Genomic DNA, 10,627 nt, shown 5'->3' with positions numbered 1-10,627 from the left:
TTATTTGCCTTACAAGAGCATACTCGACAGAATCGAAACGAAAATCAGAAGGACTATGAAAAAGAAACTGGGTTATTCGGAAGACAAAATTGGAAAAATGTGCTATTTAGAAGGGGATGGATTCATTCACGTCAAGAAGGAAGCATACGATAGTCTGCCTGTGCTGAATCTGCAACTTGAGGGAGGGAAAGAGTCAAAACAGATTAGGATTCATCCCAAACATTATACCGGTGACACTGGAGGAGAGGATGTTATAATCTACATCAATCACTTTGGTAAAGATCAGAACATGCTGGGTACGCCTTTCTTCAGAGCGTATACTGTTCATGTTGATTACACTGATAATACGATAGCTTTACTAGAGAATCCATGATGTTGTTAAAATGCTCATGATAATGATGTTGTTGTTGTTGGTGTATTGGTGTGAGTATCTGTGTTGTAGGTGGTGATGTGGTGAACGGTTGATTACCTCCTTCCCATGAAACTCCATTGAAAGGTACAATAAGGACTGTTTGTGTATCTTTGTAATTACTGTCAAACTTGACTGTAACACACTAGACCAATGACAAGCTTATATTTTCATTGTCAATCAGATTGACAATGAAAATCCAAGGTTGACTCCATCGTGATTATAACAGAACCGAATTGTGCCATGCTTGAATTCTCAAGAACGAACTTGCCTACAACACCGTCATTCTTGCCTACCCACTCATTAAACTTGCACGGGAAAATGTGTAGACGTGTCTGCTATGTTCAAAGTACACAATTACAGGCTTAAAAATGTCATGTATTACGCTCATCGATGTCATCACTCGTCAGACCACATTATACCATCGATATTCGTACAACGTGAACGTAACTCTACTTGACAGTTAGATTGTCTAGAGAGACTAGCTCATCGATTTCAACACGAATCTAGAAAACTCACTTGCTCCGTTTGATATCTGATACACGAAGATTGAGGATAGGCTCTTTTTCTAATATCTCTTTTTCCTTGCGATTTCCTACAGCAGTTTCGTTCCGATGCTACTGAGTGTATACACAACACGAAACGGATTATGAAAAGTAGGCGAACAACCCTACAGGTTCACAGACTCTGTGACACAGAGGGGCCTAGGGCCGTATGCAGATCCTGATCCACAGATCGAGTACATGATCCAGATCACTCGTTGATCTTGACGCCTGAGCCAAATCCATCGTGATCCGAGATGCGTGAGTCACATCGTGATCTTTGATCCTGATCCTTGACTTTTGATCTTGATCCCTGAATTTTGATACTGATCCCTGATCTGGATCTCGCGTAATCCTCATTTTTGATCCTGAATCAGGAAAGTTGACCATGAAAGTTTTTCTCAAGGATCAGATCAGGATTCCTGATCTATGATCCTTGGAAAAAAACTTGAACCATGAGAAATTCTCAGACGTCGTGAGAAATTAGGATGATCCGTCATCCATGTTGTACCGAGGGATCAATGATCCCGGATCATCCTCTGATCCAGATCAAGCATGAGATCAAATTCTTGATCCATAAAGAGGATCAGTTTAGTAAACTGAGTTTACGGATCAGTGGTGCTCTACGTGCTGAATTACGGTGATCCTGTAACGGGGCCCTTTTGCTACGTTACACTACTCGTGATCCGTGATCCTGATCCGGGATCAGTGATCCATTCAAAATGCTACATTCATACGTAGCCTCCGTAGTACAGAGTGCGTAGTATGTACGAGGTACATTCGAAGAATGAAATACGACACGATGGCCGTTCGTGAGACCTATTTTAAGGCTACATTTTCAGCGAGAAACGTGTACCTATATGTTTACTACCATCAGAAACCATTACTAAACCTCACTATTGCCTGAGATAAGAGCAAAGCATATTCTTCCTCGCTGAAGACGCCTGTCGTGTAACTCCCCTTGGTTATTGCACAATAAATTGTGAACGAATACAATCCAAATATCTCCGCGGACTTACCTTGAAATATCGTTGAAGACAAACTCTAACCCTACCTCCGCATCGAGGGATTGTGCCGAGATGGGCGCGAAACATCCGCCAAAGTCTGGTGATCACCAGACAACCAACATCACTCATTACTTAAATCATCGGTATCGCTCGAATAGCTGCACTGGCTTGAAGCTAGTACCCCAGGATGTGCGCAAGATGCCTCCATGCCTCATCACAGGCTCATCGCACAATCACCCTCTTCCTCGTTGTGCAGGAGCAGGAAGTTCCTCAACTACTGGAATTTCATTCTCGCCGATCAACCGGAGTTGATCACTGCATTGAGCAACACGTGCACGCAGAGGTGATAATTTTGTGGCGCGTGACGCGAGATGAACCAAGCACAGCGTCAGGAGCATAAGATGAAACCCCATTGGTATTGCCAAGTAGGCACTATAAGGCTGCGGTTTTGGCCCTCGAACGAACCCGGGCCATTTCTCTGATCACCTTGTAGTTGCAGGGTCTTCGGTCGTACCTCTCGGAGGAACTGATCTCATTGAGGCATATCTTGGGATGGCATAGCCGCCCCTCTCGGAGAAATTGATCTCATTGAGGCATATCTTGGGATGGCATAGCCGCCCCTCTCGGAGAAATTGATCTCATTGAGGCATATCTTGGGATGGCATAGCCGCCCCTCTCGGAGAAATTGATCTTATTGAGGCATATCTTGGGATGGCATAGCCGCCCTCTCGGAGAAATTGATCTTATTGAGGCATATCTTGGGATGGCATAGCCGCCCCTCTGCTCACTTGGCCTCTGCCCGCAGCCCCAACTGCGGTATTATTATACCATTCCAACCCGAAAGTGTCGGCAATCGGAAGGTGAGTATTTATGGGATCCTCACATCAATTTAATATTACAGACGACGTCTGTACTGTAAAGATCCTCTCCCTCCCTGTTTTGGTCAGTGTATGCGGGTCATGTCTCGGATACAGGAGTTACTCACGTATGAAGGGTTCTGAGTGCACTAGGTTATCATCCCTTTTAAGCTCACTCGTTTCTCGGTATCACTGTCAACTGACTTGTATGAGTGGGTCAATGGGGGGGGGGGGGGGGTCTGCAGCACTCGCGTACTCTCATTGGGCTCGGAATAGTTATGATAGTGTTGAGATTGATGAGTATGTAGGCATTTCTAGTAAAAATACTATGGAAAATCGCTCATTTGTCGCATCAAATTGTGAAGTATGTTACATCCTACAACGGGGCCACCGTTCTTTTATATTCACTACTTCAACTCGACGACGTATGCATACTAGCGCTAGATTCACGGGTTGCTCAGCAAGGTAACTCCTGACTACATGCTACGAGTCAATATATACATTCAGTATCGATTGTAACGTCAACATGAAGTTTGTTCCGCACCTGACCGTACTTGTATATAATTCATGAGGAATCGATTCCCCTCCGTCTTCTGTAGTGGGAGTGATGAATGAACTCTTTTGGAGCCCGAAGTTGATTCTGCAACTTCACTTGTCATTTTTTCATTCTTTCATCTGTTTACTAGCGACTGCTCTAAAGAGCCTGCCTCTGAAAGTATAAGCTCAAATCGTAGATTTCACTAAGCCCATTGATATTGTCCACGATTCCCATGGAGCCGACTACCAACCCTCCTGAGAATCCTCCAACAGATGTCGAATCGGAGATATCAGACAATGAGGATGTGATCAGAAAGAGCAGTAGAACGAGCAAGCCTGTTGAGCACTTCGCTCCGCCACAGAAGAGGAAAATTGAGGCAAGGAAGAAGCTCCAGGCTGGAGAGGGAAAGGGACTCAAGCTGGGAGATATTGAAGTGGTAGGTGTCGGAATCGAACCAGGGACCTTCAGGGTGATAGCTCATGTGACAGGTTTCGAAGGGCATCAGTAAGGCTGCGGCTGATAGTGAGGGCCTCAAAAGGCTACATGTCTGTCTGTTTAACTCAATTGGGAAAGAATCCACTAGGAAAAGGGATGTGAGTATCTTCTGGTCGACTGCGCAAGATACGAAATAGGTCCGGATCGTGCCTTTTCCCAGATTCGCGCCTGGAACGGCTCCCAAAATTCCGAGGACCGAGAGAGGATCGAGAAGACTCTCTCGACCACTAAGAAACAGGAAGTGAGCTGCTCCTCGCAGCAACCTGTCTGCATCTTTACTTCTGACAGAGTTTGAGAGAGATCGCCCGTACATTGGGGTTGTCAGCATCTCAGAGCCGTACTGCCTTAGAAGAGGTGTGAATTGCTTCTGTTATGGTGAAATACCTTTTCTATTTTCCCAGTCGATTTTGAGATTTTTGGACATTCCGAAGGACGAGGGATTGAAAAAAGTGAGTTTACCGATCGCGCATGGAATCTTTCAATGTGTCGTCCCCTGTGATGGTGAACTTTACGATAATCTGAGGAAACGTGATGAACGCCATATGGAGTAGATCCTCAGGAGCAGATTCACGTTGCGAGGCTACAGTAGAATTTTTTATATTCAAATGGGGAAGCCAGAATTGCGAGTTGAAAACTGAGATGACGGGAAAGAATACCATACATATCTTCTGAGATTCTGCCGATGGTATGACAAACACTATGATATGCGAAGTCGCTCCACTAGCTCGAGGGAATTTTTATAGAGATAGAAATCCCTAATAATCGCCTTTTCTCTATCACAGCCAAGAGCCAAGAGACGAGCTTCTACAGCTAGAAAAAGAAAGATCAGCAAGACTACCCGACAAGGCTCGGGGTTTTCCAATTTCCTCACACAGAGAACGAAGGAGATGAAGAACACCGAATCAGGGAAGCTGCTCACACCAAAGGAGATTACTGAGATGCTCAGTGTAGAGTGGACCAGCATGACGAGGTGATGGGGTGGAAAGGAGCTTGAAAATTTCCAGAAATTTCCACAGTTTTACGCCATTTTGAGAATTTTCATGCATCGCAGTATGTGCAATATGCAGAGTTTACTTTTTGGTCTCGACACCGTATTGGCAAACAGTAGTCTTCCTCCCCTCGACTGATGACAGATATTCGTGGAATATATTTCATATACCACAAATTGATTTGCTTCAATTTGCATATTTTCATTATGATTCCCTTCCTAGTGTGGAGAAGGCTGCTTTTGGTACTCCTCAAAAGGCTGGGCAAAAACGCAAGCGTTCGAGTACAGCTGGTAAGAGTAATGCTAAGAAGGCTCGCGAAGGGTCGGAAGAGAAAAAAGTAAGGCGAATATGTTCCCCTAGAGTTTTAATTCCAAAATGTCGTATGGATTCACCAGCGATCAGTTTTGAGTGACATCTAGTTGAGTTCTATGAGGTTTTCTGGACGCCATCGTTTGATCAATTTCCAGGCCGATGAGAATGCGCGATAATTTTTTTCACGAAAAATTAGTTGTTTCATGCAGGAATATTGGAGCTTCACCCGTTTTATGTGAAATGGCGTAAAACTTGGTGAAAAACGCGATATTCGCGGCCTGTAGTATTCGCGAATTGTGTTTTTCATATCACTAGGGTGAAACTCCATTATCGTTGAGATTAATTTACAGTTTTTTTGGTATACGTAACTGGTAGAACAGATTGATCTGAAGTAGTTTCGGTTGCGGAGCTGAAAAAAAGTTATGTAATTTTTTAGATGGGCTCATTTTTTGTTTCCCTTCAGAATGATGATACTTCCTCGGAAGATTCGTCCTCCGATAGTTCAAGTTCATCATCCTCCTCCTCATCATCATCGAGGTCGAGCGAAGACGGAGAGTCGGAGGAAAACTCTGCTGAGGAAGGGCGTGAAGAAACTGGCCATGTGAGGAGGGTTTTTACGGCATCTATAATGATTTGAAAATGATTCCCTACGTCGAAGATTGCCGATATGGTTATCGATGATCGAATATTAGAAGTCGAATTATCATCTTTTTCAACACATATATAGCGGAGACACGATCACGCAATTTGCCATTGTAACACAGACGTACAAATACAGACGAATTGATAGTTGCCAGATTACACAAAACGTTGGAGACTTGTACTGAACCGTTTACCATCGAAATTGTGTCATCTTCTCTCCAATGCTCCTCATTTTTAGGAATGCGCTGTTTTTGAGTCGTTTCACCAAATTTTTGTATCACCGTTTTGAGCGCAGAGAAGGGTTGTTCGTCATGCGGTCGTTTGCTGTGGGAAGTGTTCGCATTGTATGATCATCCGAGTCGGCGTTCTCTATGGGGATTAGTGTGGTGGATTTTTGATATATCTGAAAATATATTTTTTGTAACATATGTGATATTTCTCTCCCGCAAAATGCTGAAGTTTTGGGAATACTTCTCATCGTTTCATTCGATCCTTAGACAGACGAGCCCAAAAAAGAGGATGTCAAAGAAAGTGAGGAGGAAACGCAGATAAACGCTGAGAAAGAGTCCCCCGAAAAGTGGGTGAATTTCTCCGTTTGTTGTTCATTTTTAATCGCTCAGACTTGCTACTGATAATAGAGAGGCTGATGATGACGTTGACATTTACGAGGGTATCAGTCAGGAAGCTGGAAACTGAGCCGTGGAATCATTATGGCGTTCATTTGATTTGATGTATTGTAAAGCGTTTCAAGTATCCCTGTTTGCAAGTAGCAAGAGCTCTCCTATGAATTTGAATATCATAACAGAAGTGGTTTTGGGTAAGTGTGTAAAAGTTGGATGGAGGGTTCGAACCTGGGTGCTTCGGATGGCAAGCGGCGAGTTACACTTGACCACATCGGAGCTCAACCATATCAACTATGTGATAGCTGCAGAGCTGGAACTAGGAGAAAGTACAAATTGCGAGTCTGTGATTCTAAACTATCCAAGGATATGAGTTCTGAGCACATAACTCGTCTTAAACTCCATCTCCTAATATCTCCGCACGAGCCACAGATTTTCTTGCTGCAGCCACAAACTTCTCCCGTGGCCACTTCCTGTCTCCTTGGGCCACATTTCACGCTGGATGACAGTTCGGGTTTCGGATTGTCCTGTCGGGTTTCGGGTGGGTCTCGGGTTTCTTTTTCCCCGTTCTCATCCGCGGTGCTTTTTTGGGGGACTCCTCTGTGAGATCTTTGTGCCCTCCGAGGTCCATTTGTGGTTGCAATAGAGAATTTGGGGTCTGTACTAAGTTTTTCTTCTCCATGTTGATGATGAACCACCCGGTTCCGTGAACCCATAACACAAAGCCAAGTTGCATCCGCCAACAGAAACGCAAATATCACCTCTTGTGAATGGTTAGTTCACCGCATATAGATGGTACCCATCATGGTCTCGAAGAGATAAGTAGATGCTTTCCACTTGTGATGACAACGAAACCGTGCAAGTGAGAAATTAGTGGCGCGCGAAAAGTAGACGACCAAAACCCAAGGACTGGCCGACATATGTGATTGAATTGTATACAAAGTGAGACAACATGAGTAGGCTCTGTTGGGCTGAGGCTGTTGATGACTCCGGCCCGTATAAAGCCCGATAAGGTTGATATCTGTAGAGATGTTCGACCGCATTATGGTGAAACCGTGGGATACCGTATGACTGTGGAGTATGAAATGACTAAGCTTATGTTTGACCGGCAACTGAATTTCGGAGTCACTTGAATGCCAATCATTGAAGAAGTTGACGGTCGTGTCGATTCCGACGATACATCTGACGACGATGAGATGCCCACCTTGGAGGCTACTGATGAGGACTACACCCAGGCGGCTCAAGACCAGCACGCCGCTATGAGAGGCAAACTAAACAGAGCTGAGAAGAAAGCTCGAAGGGCCATTCAAAAGCTCGGGTTGAAACCAGTGCCTGGTATTATCAGAGTTACAGTCCGTAAAGGGAAGGAGGTAAGTCCTTCCTTATGTTACTACGTAGTGGTATTCACTTGTTCGTTCAGATGCTGTTCGTGATCTCCCAACCGGACGTATTGAAAGTGGCAGGTGGTGATACTTATGTTGTCTTTGGCGAAGCGAGAGTTGAAGACATGTCAGCTATGTCGCAGGTGGGAGAGTGCCTCATTTAGACCTGTTGTGTATCTTACTATTTAGACATGTATTGCATCTTACCATTTAGACCTGTTTTGTATCTTACCATTCAGGCCGCTGCAGCGTCCCAGTTCACCGGCATGATGCCGGAAGTATGCAAAGTTGACGCCAACCCGCACCCTCTGGTCCCCGGCCCGGTGGTTGAGGACGATATGGACGAAAGTGATGTCGATGAGAGCGGCGCAGAAGCAAAGGACGTCGAGTTGGTGATGGGTCAAGTTAACTGTTCGAGGTCAAAGGCGGTGAAGGCTCTGAAGGCTGCTAACAACGACATAGTCGAAGCCATCATGCAATTGTCGCCGTGAGAGTTCATGTGTGACGAGGAGTTTCTATCTTCATTTGGTTGTGTTGAGTGAAAGTTGACTTGCCAATTGTGGATACAGTAGAGTTAAGATGCTCTTGAAGAGCACGTAGAGATGATGACAGAGATATACAGAAATTGTGCAGTAAGCTAACTCCGATAACCAGGAATAATTCCGTAACCGAATCTCAATCACAGAAACAGTTTTCAATTTTGGATTAAACATAATCTCAAGCAAGGAGTTAGCAACCGTATTACTAAGTTGGTCTAGTTGATTAACAAAAGCCCTCGCATAGGGTACATCGAGACGAGCTGAGGATGTGCTCAGGTAGACATCGCTGATGTGGGCATCTTGCGCTGAGCTGAGTTTGGCTGCGCACTTCTCTGAAGAGGTTATCTTTATTATCATCATCAAACTGTTATCAGTTTGGTATCTTTCATCATAAACTACTACCCATAATGGTGTGCCAACTTGGTATTAACGGTTTCGGTCGTATCGGCCGTCTTGTTTTCCGTGCTGCTATGGAGAACCCCGAAGTGAAGGTCGTTGCTGTGAATGATCCCTTCATGAACATCCCCTATATGAAGTATCTCCTCAAGTATGATTCCGTACACGGTCAGTTCAACGGTACCATCGAGGTCGCTGAAAACGCCCTCATTGTGAACGGTCAGACCATTCAGGTCTTCGCCGAGAGGAACCCCTGCGATATCCCGTGGGGTAAGGCTGGTGCTGAATACGTTTGCGAATCTACTGGTGTCTTCACTACTGGTGAGAAGGCCTCTGGTCATCTCCAAGGAGGCGCTAAGAAGGTCGTCATATCCGCTCCTCCTAAGGATAATACCCCGATGTTTGTGATGGGTGTTAACAACAAGAAGTACACTTCTGATCTCAAGATTGTCTCCAACGCCTCTTGCACTACCAACTGTTTGGCCCCTCTTGCTAAGATTATGAACGATAAGTTCGGCATCGTCGAGGGCCTCATGTCAACCATTCATTCCACTACTTCCACTCAGTTGACCGTTGATGGTCCCGCTAAGGGTGGTAAGGATTGGAGAGGAGGTCGTTGCGCCGAAGCCAACATCATCCCTGCCTCTACCGGTGCTGCTAAGGCCGTCGGTAAGGTTATTCCATGCCTTAACGGTAAGTTGACTGGTATGGCCTTCCGTGTTCCCACTCCTGATGTGTCTGTTGTCGATCTTACCTGCCGTCTCGAGAAGGCCGCTACCTATGACGATATCATTGCTGCAGTTAAGAGGCCTCCGAGGGCGATATGAAGGGTGTCATGGGTATCACTTATGATGATGTTGTCTCCACTAATATGATCCATGACAAGCGCTCATCCATCTTCGATGTTAAAGCCGGTATCGCTCTTGACGACCACTTCGTTAAGCTTGTCTCGTGGAATGATAACGAGTGGGGATATTCTAATCGCCTTATTGACCTCGTCGTGTATATGAATAAGGTCGATTCTCAGTAAGTTGATGCACAATTCATTCGCGCTGTGCTGATTTTCTCATTTGAAGGGCCTTCGGGTCTCCCTACGAACCTTCTGGGTTGATGATCTTTTACCTCATTATGCATTTGGGTTGTGCGCAGTATCAAGAAGTAGAAGGGTCCCGAGATAGAGGGCATGTTTCACAAAAATACTCAACTTGAATCGCCTTTAAGTTTTGGATCAACTTGAGACGGTTTTCGAGTGTACAAAGTTTGTAATAATGTTATTTCAAATAACACGAATGTTTGTAATACAAACATTCGTGTTGTTTGAAATAACCGCCACCCCATTCCATCCTCGTTCTCTCGAATCACCCGCACTATTTCAACTTAACTTTCCTTCAAAACTACACGAAGCGCTTTCGGAGTACGATTAAAAAACAAGCCGTCCTTCGCCAAGAATACCGAACTACTCTTACAGTATGTAAATTTTACATACTGTAAAATCCTAGTATTCCTGTGTGTACCAGTTAACAACCCGGCGCGGTCGGTTTCTTGATTAGACTCGACTATGTTGCGTTTTAAACAGTCCGAAAAACAAACGGGAAGACTCATCATCTAACCCACACAACACGAAACGAATAATGAAAAGCCATCAACCCTGAGGGTTTGTGGAGGGACCCGATGTCCCTTTAGATGAGAAAAGCAGTAAATGGTGAATGAATTGCTGTGAGTCAACTAACTACTGAGAATCGACCTTGTTCATGTAAACGGCGAGATCAACGAGGCGGTTGGAATATCCCCACTCGTTATCGTACCACGAGACAAGCTTAACGAAATGGTCGTCAAGAGCGATACCGGTCTTAACATCGAAGATGGATGAGCGCTTGTCATGGATCATATCAGTGGAGA

General features: G+C 44.9%; 5 protein-coding genes across 5 annotated transcripts; 4 read left to right on the top strand and 1 right to left on the bottom strand.

Annotated features, from left to right (window-relative positions):
* Positions 1-3,585: 3,585 nt before the first annotated feature.
* Pmar_PMAR029613 (Protein DEK, putative) lies at positions 3,586-6,487 on the top strand (the record flags this gene model as incomplete). Its single annotated transcript, XM_002779152.1, has 9 exons — positions 3,586-3,789; positions 3,842-3,946; positions 4,009-4,089; positions 4,137-4,202; positions 4,250-4,297; positions 4,724-4,818; positions 5,060-5,174; positions 6,289-6,368; positions 6,412-6,487. The coding sequence occupies 9 exons, from the start codon at positions 3,586-3,588 to the stop codon at positions 6,485-6,487; spliced, it is 870 nt and encodes a 289-aa protein (XP_002779198.1).
* A 1,057-nt stretch (positions 6,488-7,544) lies between these two features.
* On the top strand, positions 7,545-8,284 carry Pmar_PMAR029612 (nascent polypeptide associated complex alpha chain with an NAC domain, putative; the record flags this gene model as incomplete). The annotated part of the gene is made up of 3 exons (XM_002779151.1): positions 7,545-7,781; positions 7,832-7,936; positions 8,033-8,284. The coding sequence occupies 3 exons, from the start codon at positions 7,545-7,547 to the stop codon at positions 8,282-8,284; spliced, it is 594 nt and encodes a 197-aa protein (XP_002779197.1).
* Positions 8,285-8,739: 455 nt separating this feature from the next.
* Pmar_PMAR029611 (glyceraldehyde 3-phosphate dehydrogenase, putative) lies at positions 8,740-9,555 on the top strand (the record flags this gene model as incomplete). Its single annotated transcript, XM_002779150.1, has 1 exon — positions 8,740-9,555. One exon carries the CDS (start codon positions 8,740-8,742, stop codon positions 9,553-9,555), a length of 816 nt encoding a protein of 271 aa, XP_002779196.1.
* Positions 9,556-9,563: 8 nt separating this feature from the next.
* Positions 9,564-9,758, top strand: Pmar_PMAR029610 (glyceraldehyde 3-phosphate dehydrogenase, putative; the record flags this gene model as incomplete). The annotated part of the gene is made up of 1 exon (XM_002779149.1): positions 9,564-9,758. The coding sequence occupies one exon, from the start codon at positions 9,564-9,566 to the stop codon at positions 9,756-9,758; it is 195 nt and encodes a 64-aa protein (XP_002779195.1).
* A 699-nt stretch (positions 9,759-10,457) lies between these two features.
* On the bottom strand, positions 10,458-10,616 carry Pmar_PMAR029609 (glyceraldehyde 3-phosphate dehydrogenase, putative; the record flags this gene model as incomplete). Its single annotated transcript, XM_002779148.1, has 1 exon — positions 10,458-10,616. One exon carries the CDS (start codon positions 10,614-10,616, stop codon positions 10,458-10,460), a length of 159 nt encoding a protein of 52 aa, XP_002779194.1.
* Between the last annotated feature and the right edge of the window lie 11 nt (positions 10,617-10,627).

This window comes from Perkinsus marinus (assembly GCF_000006405.1).
Source record: "Perkinsus marinus ATCC 50983 genomic scaffold scf_1104296947766, whole genome shotgun sequence".
NCBI classification, from domain to species: Eukaryota; Perkinsozoa; order Perkinsida; family Perkinsidae; genus Perkinsus; species Perkinsus marinus.
The sequence above is the reverse complement of the archived record's forward strand: the minus strand, read 5'-3'. Positions and strand labels throughout refer to the sequence as shown.